The sequence below is a fragment of the Salvia hispanica genome, chromosome 5 (assembly GCF_029641045.1).
Source record: "Salvia hispanica isolate PSC_SH4W2 chromosome 5, Shi_PSC_v1, whole genome shotgun sequence".
Lineage (NCBI taxonomy): Eukaryota > Viridiplantae > Streptophyta > Magnoliopsida > Lamiales > Lamiaceae > Salvia > Salvia hispanica.
This window is the reverse complement of record NC_142696.1, coordinates 36704584-36725474: the sequence shown is the minus strand read 5'-3', so window position 1 is coordinate 36725474 and position 20891 is coordinate 36704584. Positions and strand designations below refer to the sequence as shown.

General features: G+C 34.6%; 3 protein-coding genes and 1 long non-coding RNA gene across 4 annotated transcripts; 1 reads left to right on the top strand and 3 right to left on the bottom strand.

Moving 5' to 3' along the window:
- Nucleotides 1-2998: 2998 nt before the first annotated feature.
- Nucleotides 2999-4638, bottom strand: LOC148926744 (alpha carbonic anhydrase 7-like). The gene is made up of 7 exons (XM_089058015.1): nucleotides 4440-4638; nucleotides 4113-4330; nucleotides 3927-4024; nucleotides 3751-3853; nucleotides 3415-3579; nucleotides 3205-3258; nucleotides 2999-3076 (listed from the first exon to the last, which is right to left on the bottom strand). The coding sequence occupies exons 1-7, from the start codon at nucleotides 4636-4638 to the stop codon at nucleotides 2999-3001; spliced, it is 915 nt and encodes a 304-aa protein (XP_088914141.1).
- A 4542-nt stretch (nucleotides 4639-9180) lies between these two features.
- LOC125186013 (uncharacterized) lies at nucleotides 9181-10593 on the top strand. Its single transcript, XR_007170347.2, has 3 exons — nucleotides 9181-9419; nucleotides 9513-9635; nucleotides 10428-10593. It is a non-coding gene; the product is annotated as an uncharacterized LOC125186013 (long non-coding RNA).
- A 1408-nt stretch (nucleotides 10594-12001) lies between these two features.
- On the bottom strand, nucleotides 12002-14377 carry LOC148926743 (alpha carbonic anhydrase 4-like). The gene is made up of 7 exons (XM_089059236.1): nucleotides 14275-14377; nucleotides 13775-13992; nucleotides 13579-13685; nucleotides 13399-13501; nucleotides 13039-13203; nucleotides 12435-12488; nucleotides 12002-12079 (listed from the first exon to the last, which is right to left on the bottom strand). The coding sequence occupies exons 1-7, from the start codon at nucleotides 14375-14377 to the stop codon at nucleotides 12002-12004; spliced, it is 828 nt and encodes a 275-aa protein (XP_088915362.1).
- Nucleotides 14378-16464: 2087 nt separating this feature from the next.
- LOC125189430 (cytokinin dehydrogenase 6-like) lies at nucleotides 16465-18804 on the bottom strand. Its single transcript, XM_048086710.2, has 5 exons — nucleotides 18122-18804; nucleotides 17920-18047; nucleotides 17582-17845; nucleotides 17245-17507; nucleotides 16465-17165 (listed from the first exon to the last, which is right to left on the bottom strand). Exons 1-5 carry the CDS (start codon nucleotides 18759-18761, stop codon nucleotides 16838-16840), a joined length of 1623 nt encoding a protein of 540 aa, XP_047942667.2. The 5' UTR covers nucleotides 18762-18804; the 3' UTR covers nucleotides 16465-16837.
- Nucleotides 18805-20891: the final 2087 nt, after the last annotated feature.

The window sequence follows — 20891 nt, the reverse complement described above, 5'->3', positions numbered from 1 at the left end:
TGTTGTGACTTAAACTTCTTTGGTTCTATATTAACATGTTTAGTAGACCGGATCGGTAAAGATGATTAATATAAATAGTTAGCGCGCAACTTTAGTAATGTACAATCATTTGGTGACTTTTATGTTGGCCCAAGTGGGAGATTGTTGGAACATTTTAATATGGTCCAACATAATAGTCTAAAGATTGTATAATATTTATGGCTATTTATTGATTGACCCGATTACGTGATCTACTAAGGTTATATAATTTATAGGGTCAAACGATTATCTATAAAAGTATGAGGACTATTGTGCAGATACTACTTTGGATAACTTTAATTTTGTTATGGGTGAAATTATAGTTATAATAAAGTTAGGGACTTATTCCTAAATACATGGTTATGGTCCCCAAGTGCAACTCTATAAATAGGTCAATAGATTCTCATTCCTATTGACCAGACGTAATATCAAGACTCTACAGATTACAGAAAATCTGTGAGAGAGCGTTGTCACTTGGAAGATTAATTTCCATACTTCAGAATCATCAACAACATCATGAATCCGAATCCATGTACGCTTCCGCTTTATGTTTATCAATCGTATTCGACATGTGTGATTTATGTGATGAATTATGTGAATCATTGATTTGATTCCAACACAAAGTTGTTCCCTTAACCATTTGGTTATCACCACAAGGACCTTTACTCACAACACATACAGTCTTTTTCTGAGGAAGAAGACTAAGAATAAGAAAAAGAAGAAAAATAGAGGGAGAAAATGAGAGAGGAAAGAAGAATAAAGAGAATGAGAAAAATGAATGGACTGAATGAAGTCTTTCACTCGACTAAAGGGTTTTGACATCTTGGTCCCCATACTGGAAGCCAAAGAGTTTCGAGTCAAAATGCAAGTTAGAAAATTTTCTACAAATCTAAAGCCCCATTTTAGTAAATAAAATAAAAATGAACAACAATTTCATTTTTCTCTATATGAATGAACTAAATACGTTCAACCCATCTAAAGTCTAAACTCGTTGTTTGGACTGGCTCCAGGGCGCAGTTGCATGTTTGGTTCGTTATGCAGAGGAGGTTCAAGACAACGAACAGACAGCTACACAGATTTCGCGTTTCTAGTAGTGGAGATGATTATTGCATTTTTGCAACGAGGAGCTGAAGATCTCTTTGTTCTATGTTATATCATGGTCGATTTGGTATATTCATAATAAAATGGTCTTCTAACGATTTGAATGAAATTGGGACTCAGAGAATAAAATGTTAACTTTGCGCCTTCGTTCGTAGATTAGAGTTGGAATGCAGAAAAACCACTCTCAGTCACCTCATAAACTGAATATCTGAGGGTTATCAGAGTTGGAATGCAGAAAAAAAAATGTAACTCATATGTCGCTTGGTGAAATCCAAATGTGTGTTTTCTTGGGATATTTTATTGTTTCAGTGCTTTTGGTGCCGATTTGGTGGTTCTTTAGGCCATCTTTTTGATAGGTTATGTACAGCCTGCTTAAGCTTGTCTATGTTGGATGTTAGCTTAGTTTTGTTTTTTGCTTTATGTTTTTTTTTTAGTTATTGTTTTTGTCTTTTGTTGGTGTTTTGAACTTCTTATTTGTACATTGGACTTTTGCTTGCAATTTTTTTTCCTGAGTTTTTATAAATACATCTAAAAAAATATACGTATTCACACTTTATTAAAACTAGAAACGATCTTTTTTAAGCAACATGTGTTGAGAAAAAATTTCTTATCACCCAATGATTTGTTGTCACAGAGGAGAAATGAGGAATGGAGGAAAAAGATAAAATAAGGGAAAAAGAAAAAGACATTTTCTAGGGAGGAGAGAGGATGTTGTTTTTAAAATTGGAAAGTGACCATCTTAATTGAGATAAAAAAAAAAAAAAAAGGAAAAGTGACCATCTTGAATGTGACGGAAGGATTATCTCTAAGTCTTTATTTGCAAAAATGTCAAATATGAATAAAAAGTTTAACACTATCAACCTGTTGTGATCTAGGGCTTTTAACAAAAGGATTAAAAGCCCTTATGGGCTGAGGGACAATTTTTTATCAAAAAAATATTCAAAAGATAAAAAAATTTCTTTGAATAATATTACATATATATATATATATACATCAAAATTTAGAGACGTGAGTAGATATTTTGAAAATATAGAGATTGCATAAATATAAATGGCAAAGTATAGAGACTAAATTTACAATTCTCTTGTAGTTTTATAGAATAATTCAATAAATTCAATTTGTAGCAATGCATTTCCGAAAAAAGAAAATGGTACCCAGCTAAATCTTGATAAACCAATTTTGATTAATAAACTTGAAATATAGCTAGACGGTGTAAAAGTTGAAATAAGGTACATATTTATTGTGTTGATAATTATTCAATAAAAATTTGATTATCTGTATGTAGTTCCGTTATACATCGAATACAAGTGCTAGTACTCCATCTTAATATCTAGCATTGTACTTTGACTCAATGAGTAGGGTACAGATTATTAGATTGGATTTGTATTAGTGCGAAAGTGCATCACAATTCACAACACATGTGATTCATATATTTTTATTAAAAAACTAAATTTAAAATGACACTAGCGCCACGGAAGGTTTCTCGATTTCTCCACATTAACATTAGAGTGAAATAAAAAATTATTTATGCTGAATTAAATACCTCTGTTACGCTGAAATCAATAATTAATATTCAAATAAATAAAATTAGTACGGAGTAAATGGTTTTCAAAACAGAATGAAACATTGTATGTGAAAATTTTCTCATTTAATCTCATTGAATGTGTTGGCAATGCTTTGATACTTCTATCATATGGTTTTCAAAATAGAATGAAATAGTATACTACATTTCGAGTAAATGGTTTTCAAAATAGAATGAAACATTGTATGCGAAAACTTTCTCATTTAATCTCATTGAATGTGTTGGCAATACTTTGATACTTCTATCATATGGTTTTCAAAATAGAATGAAATGGTATACTACATTTCTCATGGAATCTTATTGAATGTCTTGGAAATACTTTGATACTATTCTATCATTGAGAGGTTGAGTTGGTCTTGCATTATTTTCGAAATCCTGCATTAAAAAAATCATATTATAAAAGATTGACAAAATTAATTACTTAAAAAAAATTATAATGTTCGTCCACAAAATAAAAACTCTATGATTGTGTCTCAATATTTGAATTAGTTTACACTACTCACATCATGTACAATTGTCTTGAGTGTTGCAATTTGCTCCTTCGATATTGTTCCCACCTGCAAAACAAATGGCTCAATTTTAATATATAATACGCACGATGTGTGTAAGATCGTAATCTTATGTTTTTTTTCGTTTTCTCTTTCTTTGATTCATATTAGAGTTTAGGAAATCAAGTATTAACTGATATCTTAAAAAAATACTACAAAACTGACCTTGTCGAGCAGTGTCCAAAGAACCCCTTCTGTGCATGGAGGGATTGTGAGAGAACCCATATACCTGTAATATTTTTTGCTTCCAAAATCGATGTCCCATGGATTAACAACACCCAAATCAATTTTTTCTCCACCTTTTAGAAAATGACTAATATTTGCCAAAATCTACATATGATGAAATTTTCTTTTGTTAGTTCTACATTTTTCATAAGTTGAACCTAAATTCAAAATTCGTACCACAAACAAGTTGTGGTTCGAATGTGTATGAGCCGTCGTAACTCAAAAGAAAAAAGCAAGTATGTTGCAACATGACAATTCAATCCCTTTACCACTAACCTTGTCAAGAAAAGGATCGGAACATCCTAAATTGTATAAAATTGCAACCACAGCCATTTTTTCTTGGGAGTTCCTATGGACCATATGTAGTTCCAAGTCATACCTACAATGAAGGTATAATATTGTGATGCAATAGTACTAATACAAATACGAATTGATACAATAGAAATACGAACCTCCTTCCATTAATTGTATGTTCGGAGGGCATGTGCCAGTGACATTGTAGCAAATTGTAAGTGAGGTTCGTGCCCTTAGTGTCTCCATTCCATTCAACCTTTACCATAGAAATATAAAAGAAAATCATATTTAAGATGTTTGTCAACTTACAACCTACATACGACACGAATTGAACGTCATCATACCATAATGTCATGTCCCCTATTCCTTAATACAGCGTGGGCCGGTTTATATCTTCTTCTCAATGTCCCGTTTTTAGACGAAACCAAAACTTTTTCCTCGATAATATTGATTGGGGATTGGGACTTTCCAACTGAACACAATTTCCATTCTTCTTTGAGACTTCCCCAGTGTTCTGGTCCCTTTGAAGAATTCTTCATATACGTAAATTCATGTTCATCGTCTGTATTTATAATATATATGGATTTACTAATGAGTTTAATAATAAACAGATGAGTGATTGATATGATACTCTACAATTCACGTTTCATAATAAGAATTTGATAACTTACCAACTTCACCACTATGATCTTCAGCATTGATAGCCATGAGAAGGGAAAAAATAATGAGACACACAATGTCACGATAAACGGAGCTGCTCCTGCGGCTGCCCATGGTGGTTTCCGATGACGAGCTCCGCCGTGAATTGGTGTTCTTCACCACCTCCGCCTTTGGCTCAATAAGTGATCCCAAATAATTGAAACTAAACATAAATCGATTAATGGAAAAAAGATGAGAGATATGAACTCCTAATTAGATTGTGAAGGATCACTCCCGATCGAATCCAATATTTATGAATACCAGTAAGCGTCACAATTACAAGAGAATTTCTTATACAATTTTTCAGTCTTCACGATTTAGTATATTGTAATTTCCATATCCGGTATTCAAAGTAAAACGTACTATTTAAATGTTATACCAAATAAATCATATTGTGTTGATCTTGGACAAATATGGAAAGAGTAAGGGAGAAGGTAATTACAATTAATTTATAATTTTTTTGATTGATTATGAAATTTATATATTTCATATTTAGAAACCTAGTCCACCTTCTATCTTCATGAATCATGATGACAATCAGATTTGAATTTTTTTTGCATAAATAACATTTTGATTTTTGAACGTGTCTCTATTAGCATAAATAGACACCTGCTTTTAATTTGATGTTTGTAATATAAATTCATATATAATTTTTACACAGATATAATGGTAGAAATAAATACCACAATTAATATATTTGGGGTCCTCTTCTAATGCTTATAACACCATAATCCAAAACTAAGATTAAATTTACACTCTTGGATTTTAAAATGAGTCTCTGAGATTAAAACTCACAAATTTCAATAAATAGTAGACAAAATATCAACAAAATGGTAATATCGTCATTATGTTATCATATGATAATTTTCGTGGGTGTTTTTTTATATCAACGTAGTGTAATACAAATATCAACAATATGACATGAGAATATCAACACAAGTACAAGAAAATATCAACACGGTTTTATTGATATTTTACCTACACTATATTGAAATTTTGCAAGCACTATATTGAGATTTTTTTTATATTTATTGATAAAATCTGCTTATCAACATGTACGAAAATTGAAATATAATTTATCAAATTTCATCACCCGAACATCGTCGGAACATATGCAATTGAGATCTCGTTGGAATCCTTATAAAATTATCTTTAATTTGATATATTTTTTGCGAAAAAATAATTTAAATCGATGAGTTACGTAAATTTAAAATTTTGAGATGATTTTGATGAGAGAGGAATGACATTAATACCCTTAAATTTATTTAATAACTTTTTTTATTTTAAAATATAATCAATATGACATTATTTCAACCACTAGATCTCCTAATCTAATGCCTAAGATTTGATCTTAATTTGTGATTGTTATTAGTTATATATCTATTTTTTTTAGAATGGAAAATATAATACTATACTATCTCCATCTCACCATAAACGACTCATGTTCCTTTTAATTTTTGAGATATTTTAAAGGAGTCATTTCATATTTTTGTATTTCATAAACTATTTTATGTGTTAAATTTATTAAATTCTTCGATATTCATATAATTTAAGTACAATATAACATATTACATAAAATATAACATATAACATAATACATATAGCGGGCCAGTCCAATATTGACCCAATCCACACGATTTACCAACCCTATAATAGGGACCTGATATTTTATTTTATTCCGGAAGGGAGCTGATATTCTCTCCGTATATTTATTTAGTTTATTTATGTTTTAGTATTATTTAGTTGCTATGATTTTATTTACTTTCCCTAGTGGTTAGGATTTGATTTGCTTTTGATTTACTTCCCTAGTTTATAGGAGATCTTTTTTGTACCACACATATTATAAATATGTGTGGAGTCTTTTATTATTATCAAGCAGAATGAAGAATTAAATTATTAATCTCGTTCTCTCCATCGGTTCTCCCTCTTGGAGAAACCGCCAATCTCTCTATAATTCTCTCAAAGTCACGGTTGTTCATATAATTTCACCAGATAGGAATTAATCTCATATTAATTCCTATCAAATTGGTGCTTTCATTAGGTTCTCATCCTCCTATTGATTTCTACCACCATGTCCATCTTGTTGTCAAACTCTCCTCCAGACTCTCCTCCTCGGTTTTCTGGTGTTAACCCCGTGAGATGGATTTTGGATATTCAGGAGTATTTTGACTATTATTTGTTTTCTGATACTGATCGTTTGTTTTTTGTGAGGTTATTTTTTGACCATCCAGCATCTGTATGGCTCCACGAGTATCGACGCTCGAATCCTAATTGCTCAGGGCAAGAATCTCTGGATGCTGTTTATCATAACTTTGATGAGGATGCCATTTACTTCGCCGAGACGAATAAACTTCTCAACAAAATTTCGGAGGCAGTTGCATATTTAGCAAAAAAGGAGGTCATGGCTAAAAAGGAGGCCACATCTGATTCTGTCGTCGAGACTATTGCAAAAAATGACGATGTGTCAACAACAAATGTCAAGTCTGATCCCGTCATCGACGAGACGGAAAAAGATGACGACGAATCGCCTCAAGCGTTGGATGAGGCAATGGCTTTGGTGGAAACCAAATGTCCTCCACAATCTCATTGCCCAAAAAATCAATGTTGTCATCATTGGTTATGTCACTGAAATCGCTGAAGAGATCTCATGCCCGAAGACGGTTTCTCCATCATTCGTTGAGGTCACAAGCGATGCAATTTTATTTGAAGATCTAAACAAAGACAACGAGATGGAAGATTATTTTTCCGACTTCCACCTTGAGGGCAAGGTGGTTTTCAACGGTGGGGGAGTTGATAGGGACCTGATATTTTATTTTATTCCGGAAGGGAGCTGATATTCTCTCCGTATATTTATTTAGTTTATTTATGTTTTAGTATTATTTAGTTGCTATGATTTTATTTACTTTCCCCAGTGGTTAGGATTTGATTTACTTTTGATTTACTTCCCTAGTTTATAGGAGATCTTTTTTGTACCACATATATTATAAATATGTGTGGAGTCTTTTATTATTATCAAGCAGAATGAAGAATTAAATTATTAATCTCGTTCTCTCTTCCCCCTAGAACCTCAACTAGGGTTGTTCTCTTTTTCTCTCTACAAATTCACTCAAATAATTCCTCCGATAGGCTAATTCCTGTCACCCTACTACTAGTATTTCTCTTATTTTTAAATCTAGAAATTGTCTTTTTTGATTCATTTTTACCTTTTTCTCTCTTATTCGCAATTTATTCTCTTATGAAATTATAACTTGAGGTGTCACGACCGCGCTTTGCTAAGGATAGCATTGCTCGGTAAATCATGACTAGGGGAGGGAACTAAGAAGAGGGGGTAGAAAAGGGGTGAAAGAATTTATGATAAGACACAAATATTTCTTCATAAGAGGAGAGATGTTCACGAGACAACAAAGATCATGAGAATTTGAAAGAGTGTTTATCACATATCACTCGTTACTGATCGTTTTTCCTATGACCCATCTACTACAAAACACTACGACAAAAGCACAGCGGAAGGAGTTGTAACCATGTGGTCATGTGTATGAAGACACATGCCACGAAAATCCTACAAAAGAGATAAGTCGACCACCAACTCCACTCAGCCACCAGTTTATCACTTGCTCAACCTGCACATTTAGAAATACATGCAGGGCTGAGTACGGGGTACTCAGTGAACACATTGCCGAAAGATACATATATAAGAAAAGTTATTATCATGCCATCACAGTAACACACGGGGTTTTTTTCTTAAAGGCCCGAGCTTACTAAGTTCATTTTCATAAAGTTCGCCTGATCAGGCTAAGTTCATTCCTTCAATCCGCCATATCTGATGGTTCATTGTGTGTCGGGAAGGTGGCCACCTTCCACGATCACATTGACCGGCCAACCCTTACGATGACTCACGGTCCATTCCTTTGTGTACACTAACTTGAATAGGATCTTGGTCCTATTGGAGCCGAATTCGTTTCATTCATTCATTCATTTGGCATCGCCAAACAGATAGGCATCATAAAAACAAATAATTTATGGCACGATAATATTTGAAAAAAAAGTAAGTGCAATTTTATCAAACGAAAATCATTTCATATATTTGATAAATTTTATCCACACTTAATGTGTTGGATATAAAGCCCACCTCAAAGCTTCCGAAAGAAATGCTACGAAGCTTGGCCTTGGAAATCAAACTCCGCGAACACGCCCTTCTTGAAATAGTATAATGATTTAAATTAGTGTTATGAACATACATAAGGTGCATGACATAAAATGCTCCTACATGGAGTATGCGTCATATGCTCGTGGTGCGATCAAGATCACTTCATTCCACTCAAGAAAAGTGGATCTCTATTTTATAAGAAACCTTAAAGTAATTAAATAATTATTTGGGAGAGGGTTCATTAAACCCATACATTCTTATCTTCAAGAAATTTAATTAATTAATTAAGGAGGGCAAGACATTAATTTATCATAAGATTAATTATTTAAAAGCTTCAAACAATTTAAGAACTATTAAACCAAAATTAAGAGATAAGGATCATTTTATTACTTATGCTTCAAAGCCCGAACTTCTCATTTCCTTTAAATTCTCGGCCCAAAAGAAATAATAAGAGACCATCTTACTAAATAAATAAATTACTTGGCCCAAAGGGGAGGCCCAAGAGTGTTGCCCTAATTTCACTAAAAGAAATTAGCCTCCCATGTTCTCCTCCATTTCAAAAAAAACATTTCTCCCCTCTCCCAACTTCTCACTCTCTCGCCACTCCCTCCGCCGGCGGTCTTGGCGTCGCCGGCGAGCGACGCCGGCCGACGGTCATCTCTCTCCTCTCCCCCTCTCTCTCGGCCCCTCTCTCTCTCTCGGCCTCTCTCTCCGCCACGATGAACCACCGCCTCTGCCGCTGCTGCCGGGCCGCTGCTGCCGTCGCCGGTGGTTACACGGCGGTTTCACCGCCGTTGACCGAGAGGTAGGGTCTTCCCCCACTTCCCCTTCTTTCTCTTCTTCTTTATTTTCTCAACTTGAAGGCCTAGGACTAACAATTAAGTCTTGAAAAGTGAAGATTCGGATAGATCGTGAAAAATGGGGTCGAAAGAGGTTAATTTCGTCACGAATCGCCGGAAAACTGCCGCTGCCGCCGCTGGACTGCCGCCGCCGCCGGTCTGGCAGTCCCTTCGCTCACGAGGTAAGCTTTTCCAAGATCGTCATTATTGTACGATGAAGATTTCTAGTAGTTTAGGCATTGCTTAATTGTTTTCTTTGTCTAAGCTTTCTATGGTTAAGGCAAAAATCCATTCTAGAAAGTCATATGCATATTTGATAAGAAATCAATTAGGGAAGAGGCATAATAATATGGTTTGAGTGTTAAGCACTTTATTCCTCAATGATCAAGCTCTAGTTGTGGTTTTAAGTTCTAGAATGTTAAAGAGGGTGTAAGAAGTGATATAGGATTGGTATTTGACATGGGAGGCTTCAAAAATTCATGCTTTACTAATTGTAATATGAAATTGACAATGTAGTAAGAAGAACAATTGTTAGGAGAATTTACCTTGAGAAAAGGAGAAGAAGAAGAATGGTAGTGTGTAGGAATTTGACTCCTCTTCTTCAAACACTTATGTGCATTGACATTTTGATAGAATTTGCTTAGGGAAAGATTTGTGGAGGAGCCAAGAGGTAGAGGATGATATGGTGGGGTATTTATAAGGAAGAAAGATGCATGAGTTTAAATGGTTTAAAGCTTGATTCTCATGTGGAGGTGAAATGTCCAATGGGTAGGGACTTTTTGCCAAATGAGGCAAGTTGTCTCTTCAATCATTTGTCATGCCAAAAATGGCAAGAATATTATGTCTCGTCACTTAAAAAGGCGTGAGCCGTCAATTGGAAAACGTGAGCCGCCGTTTGGTTTGCGTGTTTGATGTGATTTGATTTCGTCGATTGTCTCGTCTTGATTTGACACGCTTCTTATCCATTCGTGTAGGTATCGGGGTTCAAGATGTGGCTATTGCGCAAGATCCGGAGGGCATGGAGAGTATTTTATTTTTAATTAATATTTACTTAAACGTTGAACTCGTGTACGGACTTTTATTTGAAACTCGGTCTTCACAAACGGACTTTTATTTGAGCAACATTTATTTTGCCTATTACTATTTTTGTTCACTACTCAAAATATACTTCACAACGATTAATCATAACAAGAAGTAATAATAAGAAAATTTAGACGCGAAACTCATATATATATATAGATCGATGTTCTAAGCCTTAGGGCAAAAGTCGGGGTGTTACATGAGGAATCCATCTAATTTTTCTATTTGTCGACATGTCAAACATTTTCTCTCTTATCAAGCAGAATGAAGAATTAAATTATTAATCTCGTTCTCTCTTCCCCCTAGAACCTCAACTAGGGTTGTTCTCTTTTTCTCTCTACAAATTCACTCAAATAATTCCTCCGATAACTAATTCCTGTCACCCTACTACTAGTATTTCTCTTATTTTTAAATCTAGAAATTGTCTTTTTTGATTCATTTTTACCTTTTTCTCTCTTATTCGCAATTTATTCTCTTATGAAATTATAACTTGAGGAATCCATCTAATTTTTCTATTTGTCGACATGTCAAACATTTTCCATTTGAAGAATTGATCAACATACATGCCGAACCTTTTGCAGTATGTTGATGTGTAAATAAAAAACATTTATCTTATTTCTTTGCATACGTGAAAAAACCACCTGTTCTCGATTGCTTCTACTATGAACTGATTTCTACAAATCTAAAGCCCCATTTAAGCAAATAAAATTATAAAAGGAAAGAAAAATCCTACTCCTATTTTTCCTAGAGAAATGGACACAAACTACTTAGAGTTCATTCCCTCTAAAGTCTTAACTAGTAGTTAGAAATCTAAATCGAAAGCAAATTAGTGATTACAAATATCAGACAGACAATTTTTTTCTAGTTAATTCAAAACCAAAACTCTGGGTATTAAATGCTAAAGAAACATCAAATAGTGATTAAATAACTACTACCTTTAATTAAATTACACAAATTAATTGTTCAGTTTTTAGAGAATGCTATGAGAATTCTTAAATACAAACAATCTGAGCTAAATAATCAAAACATGTCAACATGAGACATAGAGTTTATTTTTGGTTTGTAAATCCAAGAAAATGATCAAAGGAAATCATATCCAAATTAAGGCTTACCAACGCAAAAAGACAAGAGTCTTTTGAATGTTTAAAAAAAAATCGAACAGTGACAATACCAAAAAAAATTCCAAATTGTAGCGATGAATTCATAATATATTGACGAAACAAATGAGATATCACACAAACTAAAAAGCAAGCTCAGTAGCATGGATAATGATTGTAGAATAAGATGAAAAAGACATAGTTGGAAATCCGAATGGATTGGAAATTTGACCGTTGTATTTGTATATGCGTAATATAGAAATTCTACATGAAAAAAAATCGAACATAAAATAGTTACACCTCAAATAATATAAAGTACTATATATGTACTTATTTTGAACCAAAACAAAGTTTTAGTAACCCTAAATTCCTCATTGAATGTCTTGGCGATATTTCTTTACGACTCTATTATTGAGCAATTGAGATGGTCTTGCATTATTTTCGAAACCCTGCATTAGAAAAAAAATTGTGTTAAAGAGATTAACAAAATTAATTACTTTCAAGAAAAAATATACTCCCTCCGTCTCAAGATAAGCGACTCACATTCCTTTATTGGGACGTTCCAAGATAAGTGAGTCATTTCCTTTTTTGGTATTCTCTCTCTTATTTTTTTCTCTACTTTATTAACTCTCTTACTTTATTTACCTTCCACTTTAATTATTAACAAAACCCCATTTCCTTAAATCTCGTGCCGAAAAGTTTTTGCTCACTTATCTTGGGACGGAGGGAGTATAACCATTACCAACAAAATAACAATTTATGATTGTGCCACAATATCTGAATTAATTTATAAGTATTACTTACATCATGTACGGCATCCCTTATTTTTGCAATTTGCTCCTTCGATGCTGTTCTCACCTGCAAAACAAATGACTCTGTTTTAATAGATTATACACATGATGTGTGTAAGATGTGTGGGCAAATGAAACAAAATTAATTATAACAATCCTATATTAATGTAAAAATAAAATTGAAATCACTTTATAAGTCTTATGATTCACTCCTTCTATCACCAATTGATTATTTGGTGGGATCCTTAACTAACTCAGGAGTATATTTTGAATGAAACGGATAAGTAACTAACCTAGCTAGTACTAGTATATATATGAGTTTTAAATTTGGATTTGTTCAGTGGAGAGTTAGTCCCAGCTCAATTAGATAGAAGCCCAACCCATTCAAAGTATGAAACAAAAATAACTATAAGAATATTCCACGGAGAGAAATGAAACTACTTATACGTTTTAATTATGAATCACTCCGTCTATTGTCAATTGGTTTAAGATGGAGCCTTTAGGACTTCTCTCAAGATTCAAGATCATCCAAGTCCAACGTTTATTTCATTTTCTATTTGTTTAATTCATAGTAGAGTCTAGGAAATTGGGGATCAACCAATAATTATAAAACTGACCTTATCGAGCAGTATCCATTGAGCCCCTTCTGTGCATGGAGGAGCTGAAAGAGAACCCAAATATGTATAATAGTTTTTGCTTTCAAACTTGATGTCCCATGGATTAACAACACCCAAATCAATTTTTTCTCCACCTTTGGTAAAATGACTAATATTTGCCAAAATCTACATATGATAATACTTTCTTTTGTTAGTATGTCAACTTCTTGTACATTTTTCATAATATGAACATATTGGTGGAACAACACAAATCCAAAATCCAAAGCATAGACAAGTTGCGGTTCGATTGCATGCGAGTCGTAACTTAAAAGAAAAAAGCTAAAGTCATTGGAAAATGATGATTCAACCCTCACCACTAACCTTGTCAAGAAAAGGATCTGAACGTCCTAAATTATATAAAATGGCAATTACGGCAAATTTTCCTTGGGAGCTCTTATGGACCATATGAATTTCCAAGTTGGACCTACAATGAAGGTATAATTAATATTGCAATGCGATAGATCTGACATAAATACGAATCGATGTAATAGCAATACGAACCCTCGGCCACTAATTGTATGTTCGGAGGGCATGTGCCAGTGACATTGTAGTAGATTGTACGTAATGCCTGTGAGGTTCATGCCCATAACGTCTCCATTCCATTCAACCTTAACATAGAAATATCAAATAAACCACATTTAAGATTTTTGTCAACTCACAACCTTAAACACACAATGTGAACTGAACATCGCCGTACCATGACGTCATGTCCCCTATTCCTCAATACAGCACGAGCCGGTTTATAGTTTCTTTTCAATGTCCCTATTTCAGACGAAACCGAAACTTTTTCCCCGATTATATTGATTGGGGATTGGGACTTTCCATTTGAACATAACTTCCATTCTGCTTTCAGACTTCCCCAGTTTTCTGGTCCCTTGGGAGAATTCTTCAAATATGTAAATTCATGTTCATTATCTGTAATTACAATATATTGATTTATTAGTGAGTTTTAAAATAAAGATATAAATGATATGGTACTCACAATTATTTCATTTTTCATCAATAAATTTTCGAATATATTGCTTATCACGGCAATTTATTGACTTTATTAGATTACAACATCTTGTAGTTTAAATTTGGTCTTGATAATCCATTCAATTTAGTTTAATGAGGACCAATATCATATGCGTGGTAATTATATTTTATCACGACAACAAAATAATGATTGAAAATCATGATCAGAATATGATAACTTACCAACTTCATCATTTCGATCATCAGCATTGATTGCCATAAGAAGGGAAAAACTAATGAGACACACAGTGACACGATAAACGGTGCTGCTCCTGCGGCCGCTCATGGTGGTTTCCGATTACGAACTATGTCAGTGAATTGGTGTTCTTCACTCAATAAGTGATCCCAAATATAACTGAAACTAATTAAGCATAAATCGACAATTGGAAAAACAATGTGATATTTGAACTCTTGTGGAAAATGATTCTCAAATCCTAATATTTATATATGGGTCATGTAAAGATTATGAGTATTAACATGTGTCATAATTAGAAGAAAATTTACTATCAAAAAATAAAATAAAATAAAATAATTTACAAGTGAATTTCTTATTCAATTCTTCCCTCTGTAACTGTACGCATGGTAAAAAGATTTCACTGTAATTTCAGTAAACGGATTAAAAGGAAAGCGTATTACATACTGTAACAATCAATCTATTTTTCTTAAGTTTTTGTTCTGTATGTGACATGAGTTCCAATTTCCACCATTAAAATTAATATTATCCTCAAGACTATTTTCGGAAATAATGTATTATTTTTATTAAAATTCCACTCTACTAGATAAATAAGTATTGTGTTGATCTTGAACACAAATAGAAACGTAAATTTAAGAAAGAAAATTTGACCTTACTTTTTTGTGCCATGTGAGTGTCCGTATTATCTTATCATGAACAGACGATAATGGCAAAAATAAATAACACAATTAATATACTTATAAAAGCATGTGAGGATTATATATCTACTCCTATTTTTTTTAGAATTGAAAATAGTACTACTATCAAACATTAATCGAAACATATATAAAATATAATTATGGAAATAGAAAAATGAAGATATTATGATAAAGAAACATCATGTAAAAAAAACTCATTTTCATTAAAATGGATTTGCTACAGAATCTTGATCTTGTATTCGCATGTCTTTATAGTGGCATATAATATTTTTATCGCAGTTAATGCGAGAATACCATTTGAGACTTTCATTCATATATCTACTTTTCCAATTCAGAGAAGGAAAAAAAAAACACTCTGTAGCGTAGTAGTTTCGATTTATTTATTTTTGTTAACTCTAATTATCTACTCTACATATCGCATAAAAGTATCAGGTCTCGAACTCAGTGTCACGCAATGCCACATTAGAGGGTAAACGTCTTAATTCCTCCCCATTTTAAATTAATCCGAATATAAATATAAATGTACGAGCTACCGCAAAAATTAGAAATATACTACTCCCCCCGTCCCATAAAAGTTGAGACAAAACTTTTGGACAAGAAGATTAAGAATTTGTATTAAATAAATAGGAGAGATGAAAAATATATGAAAGATAAAAGAGAGTAAAGTAAATGATGGAATAAAAAAGAGTGATTAGATGTTTTGTCTTTTGTTAAAAAAGAAAATGACTCAACTTTGTTGGGACGGACTAAAAAGGAATACGATTAAACTTTTTTGGGACGGAGGAAATACTATGATATTTTCTCTATCTAGATTCATTGAATCACACATATATGGATAAATGAAATGAGATGTGTTTGAGAGTTGTGATGCTTGCTAGCTAGTTTGGTTAAAGCATCTATGTAGGAAATGTATTACTCCCTATGTCCCTAATTAATTGTTACTCTTTTCCATTTTGGTTCCTCCCTCTCAATAATTGTCACACTTCATTTTATCATAAATGGTAAGTAGGTCTCATATTCTACTAACTTACTCCACTCACATTTTGTTATAAAATCAATATAAAATAGTGGGTCCCACATTCCACTAATTTTTTTAACCAATTTTTCTTTACATTTCTTAAAACTCGTGTTCGGTCATAGAGTGACAATTAATCGGGGACAGAGGGAGTACTATTTCATTATCACGTTAGAATAAAATGATACCCCCTCCGTCCTTGATTAATTGTCACTCTTTCCATTTCGGTCCATCCCTCAAAAATTGTCACACTTCATTTTTGCCATAAATGGTAAGTAGGTCCCACATTCCACTAACTCACTTCACTCACGTTTTATTATAAAACCAATATAAAAAAAGTGGATTCCACATTCCACTAACTTTTTCAATTAACCTTTCTTTACATTTCTTAAAACTCGTTCAAAGAGTGACAATTAATCGGGTAAGAAGGGAGTAGAAGATAACATATCTCAGTTATGTTTCTTGATTTTCCAATATGTTGGTTAAATTCAATAATAGCCCATTGAAAAGGAGAGATTTTAACTGAGAAAACAACACAAGAAGAAAAAAAAAAGATACCAATAAACTCATAAACTTCAACTGCTAGCTCCTTCATGGTAACAATCACTTGGACTTCAGATGTTCAAGTCATTGTATTTATCATACTCAGAAATCGAAAATTCTGGTCATACCACTGTGTGGAAAGATACCAACTAAAACCACGTGTTAGAGTAATAGTGAAACATAATATTCTCCGAGCCAGGTAAGAATTCCACAAATCCCATTCCCTTATGTACACTTATTATAAAGCTTCATTTATCTCTCTTATTAACGTTTTCAACCGTTTTTCCCGCTCTTTTTTCACTGTTGTACCAAGGCGTTGGCCCTCGGAAAAATCCTCTGCCCGGGGGCCAGGATGGCGAGGGGGTCATACGCCAATTTCCTTCTCAAGAAAACCTCCCATTTATCCCCAAAATGAGCCCTCCACTCTTGTGTAGTGGTGTAATGAGGCAAATACTGTTTGATCCCGAGTTTCGACTCACTAACAAACTTTACAATCCGTCTGTTTCGTGCTAAAAGGGCATCCACCCCGTCTCTCCCTACAGAAGACGGCATGGCTGAGCTCAGGAACGCGACCAAGTAGAAGACATCCTCGTCCGGAGTCACCAAGGATGTCCCATTTCTCCACCTATTCCAAAACAAGATATGCATCAATTTTGGAAACATTTCCATAAATAGAAAAAAATGGTTTGGGATTGGATTAGTACCTTGACTTGTTGACAGGGTAGATCAAAACCGGGCCATTGCTTGTATCCTTGACAATGTTGTGGAAAACTTCCTCAGCAAAGCCATGAATGCTGCTTCTCGGCACAAGAAGATTAAGCCACGGATGGGGCACGTCCCACAGGTCGTTCTCTCGGAGTTTCATCTCCGACACGTGGACTCTGTCGAGGAAATCCACGTAGGACACCTCAGACAGGAACAGCGTGGAACGAATGTAGCTTAACTCCATCAGGAGGCTGTCCACTTCCTACATCATAAGCAACAAAAATGAGCTCGCCCGAAAAGGACTAATTAGGGGATCGAATGATCGATGAATCTCACCCGTTCAATCTCTCCAACGTCTTCTACGTTGAAATATTTGGCCAGTTCCAAGCAGAACAGGATCCTTCCATCAGAAGTAAACTGTTCTGCTTGGACCGGATCCCTCGGGTTGAAGGATGACCTCCAGTTGTTTAGCAGCCCGGTTCTGTTTATAACGACGAATCCTTCTAAATAGTCGAAGGCGTCTCGTGAATGAGATATGAGACGCTCTTGATCGTTGGTGAATGCGGTGAAATCAGAGTATAATGCTCTGATCCATTTAACCTGCGAGGAGTGCTATAATTAATTAAGTGGTTCGTACAGTTTCCTTTTATAGTAACTTAGATTTTGTTTATCACCTTTGTCGGAGCTGGCTCCAGAGCAATTCTGGCCTCAGTGATGATCCCAAACTGCCCTAGTCCGCCCAGAGCTGCATTGAAGAGATCGGCGTTCTGCTCGTCCGAGCAGGTCACCACATCTCCCCTGCCTGTGTGGGGCAGTTTGGCAGGAAAGATAAATAAACAACACTTTATTTTAATTTTTAATTTAAGATAGATCAACCTGTCACGACTTGTAGTCGGTAGACATTGTTGATCTGAGGGCCGTGGCGGAAGGCCTGGCCGCTGATGCCGGCGTTGGAGAGAGTGCCGCCGACGGTGAGGTGAAGGTAGTCCGTCCAAGATTTGGGAGTGAGGCCTCTTTTGAGGCTCTCATGCAGGATGTTTATCCATAGCTCCCCGGCCGAGACATCCACGTACGGGTGTTTTTCCCTGGCGTGGAACGTCATGGCCGGGGATTTGTACGACTCCATGTCGATGACCACACCATCGGGGGCCAGCGCCTGGCCCTCAAGGGAGTGGCCGTGGCCGCGGGCGGCCACGGTGAGGTGGGAAGTGAGGCCGAGGTTGAATACATGGTTGATGATTTGGGCAATGTTGGAGATGGATTTTGGGTATAGGACTGCTGTGGGCATGAGATGGAATCTATTGCCGAAGTCTTTGGATGCATGCTGGATGTTTTCGAAGCTTAGGTTCCCATCAAAACGCATCGTTTCGAGCGATAGCCGCGACGAGGGTGGCGATTGTGGGGTTGGGGTGGCGGTGTGGTCTCTATTGATTGTGATGCTAAGTAAGAAAACTAGTGCTATTTTGAAAACTATAGGTTTTAGCCTAAAGAGTTTGTTAGATTGTGAGATGCACATATCTCTCAGTATAAGCAATATTTCAAGGAGAGATGAAGGCTCTCTCTCTCCCATGTGTTGTTGTTAATAGAGAGTGGTGAAGAGAAGAGTGAAGGGTTCACATGAAAATATAAAGGGGAGGTGTGTAATGTAGCACGCGAGAAAATATTAATATTCCTATGCATCACATCCCACTTCAGTCACAGTCTTTTCATACTAACAGCTTTTACAGTAGTACTCTCAGCTATCATGGTAGTACACATACACCAACCAACAAAAATCGTACTCTCTCTGTCCACGAAAATTAGGACACTCTATGAATGTCACGAGTTTTAATATAGAATTGATAAAGTAAGAGAGAGAAGTAGTATTAGTGGAATGTGAGTCTATATTATTAGTAAAAAATAAGGGAAAAAAAGTAGGAGAGAAGTTGTTGAAAATTTTCTTTTTTTAAATGTGCCCTATTTTTTGTGGACAACAAAAAATGACAAATTTGCCCTATTTTTCGTGGACGGGGGAGTATTATATATTCATGATCAACCCCTTTTTTTTGGCAAATATCTCTACGAGGGTAGATTATATATTGGTGTCAGTTGGATATTAGGGTTTGGTATGGGGGCCGGGGCTAATTGATGATTATGATCCATCAATTTTAGTGTTGTTTTTAGTGTTAATTGTGAGTGGTATTCTGTAGCAAAGGATTGTTTGCGGCGTCCAAGTCTGTGGATTTCTTGTTGCTGGCTTTATTTTTTGCCAATAGTATGATCAAAGTTATTTCAGTATTTGGTAGTTTGTGTTTGGAGTGTGCATAATTTGGGGAGGCCCCTACCCCTACCTCAATATGATTTGTGACTATCTGTGGTGCACAAGCTCAGTTTTTTCTTGGTTGTCAATTTAAGTTTGGCTACCCATATTTGTTCTTTTCCTATTAAAAAAATTTACTTTTTCGAGCTGATGTGGAGATGAAACATAAGATTACAATTTATGAGCACACCATGAAGTTTTTTAACTCTCTTATACTTGATAGTCTTTTTGTCCCGCAATCCATAAATTGGTGATTTACTGATTTAATTAGACTTAATATAGTATGAGAGTGGGTCTGAGTCATGATAATTCCAATCCACACATTGTAAGGCATATATTGAATCTCCTTTCTTTTGTAAGGGTTGAGTAACGATACAATTCACACATACTATATGATTAAATAGTGTCTTATAATTAGTTGTCAATTTATATATTTGTGGCGAGCCCTAATTTCTGTCTCTCAAAAACTGTTAGTCCCATTTTGGTGTTGTTAATTGATTTGGAATTTGGATAATGACATCAACATTGTCAAGATTTGGGTTTTCTGAATTATTTGAGGCTAGGCCTATATCAACGTAGCTGAGCAGTCGTCGAATAATTAATCGGATCATATGGCCAAAAAAAGAATCTTATCTGCATTAATTGGATTGATATAAAATTCGATGACTCTGTCAAAACGGCCGCTCCGGTCATATCTTTCTCATTAACAATTTTTATTTACCAACAAACTAAATGACGTAACTTTTGTAGGGATAAAAAGATATTGATTTTATTCACTCGGATCTTCGACTGAAGTATCTTGCTGTCATGAATAAAATTTCTCGGTCTAAACAATAGAGTCGGAGATACAAAACAAATCTCAGCGGGCTAATTTTTTCTTCTAATTTTGAGTTTGAGACTGTGAAAGATAGTTATATTTATTTTCTTATGTGGCCTGATAATTTCAAGCATATATATTTCACTCTTTCAAAATTTATATCACATGTGTATATAGAATAGCACCACCTCAATCTTTGTGCAAAGAACGGTTATCAAAAGGATATACTCCATACAGGCTAACTTTAAAGTTCTCAACTAATAAATTAGACTTTAAGGTTCAGGGGTTTATGCATGGTCGGACATGTAACAAATTGGCTATGAAACTTTAATTTAGTCCTAATGCCTAGCTAGATCATCTTTATACATCACTATTAACAAAATATTATCTAAGTTCTACTTAAATTATGTAAAATCAACCCCATATGAAAATTTCAACTCATTTTTCAAAATTTAATTATTTCACGTACTTGTGGGGATTGTGTTTGTGAGTTGTGGCCTGATAATGGTTTCTGAGTCTCAGCCTTTGTG

Bases quoted from the DNA above. Each gene is read 5' to 3' on its own strand.
- LOC148926743 (XM_089059236.1), bottom strand. From the start codon at position 14,377: ATGAGCGGCCGCAGGAGCAGCACCGTTTATCGTGTCACTGTGTGTCTC. The intron at 13,204-13,398 runs GTTAGTGGTGAG...TATCATATGTAG, and splicing joins CAGATCCTTTTCTTGACAAG to ATTTTGGCAAATATTAGTCA. The intron at 12,489-13,038 runs GTCAGTTTTATA...TTTGTTTTGCAG, and splicing joins AATGGATACTGCTCGATAAG to GTGAGAACAGCATCGAAGGA.
- LOC125189430 (XM_048086710.2), bottom strand. From the start codon at position 18,761: ATGTGCATCTCACAATCTAACAAACTCTTTAGGCTAAAACCTATAGTT. The intron at 18,048-18,121 runs GTTGATCTATCT...TGCCCCACACAG, and splicing joins CCGACTACAAGTCGTGACAG to GCAGGGGAGATGTGGTGACC. The intron at 17,846-17,919 runs GTGATAAACAAA...CACTCCTCGCAG, and splicing joins TGGAGCCAGCTCCGACAAAG to GTTAAATGGATCAGAGCATT.
- LOC148926744 (XM_089058015.1), bottom strand. From the start codon at position 4,638: ATGTTTAGTTTCAATTATTTGGGATCACTTATTGAGCCAAAGGCGGAG. The intron at 4,025-4,112 runs GTATGATGACGT...TCTATGGTAAAG, and splicing joins ATAGGGGACATGACATTATG to GTTGAATGGAATGGAGACAC. The intron at 3,854-3,926 runs GTTCGTATTTCT...CCTTCATTGTAG, and splicing joins CATACAATTAATGGAAGGAG to GTATGACTTGGAACTACATA.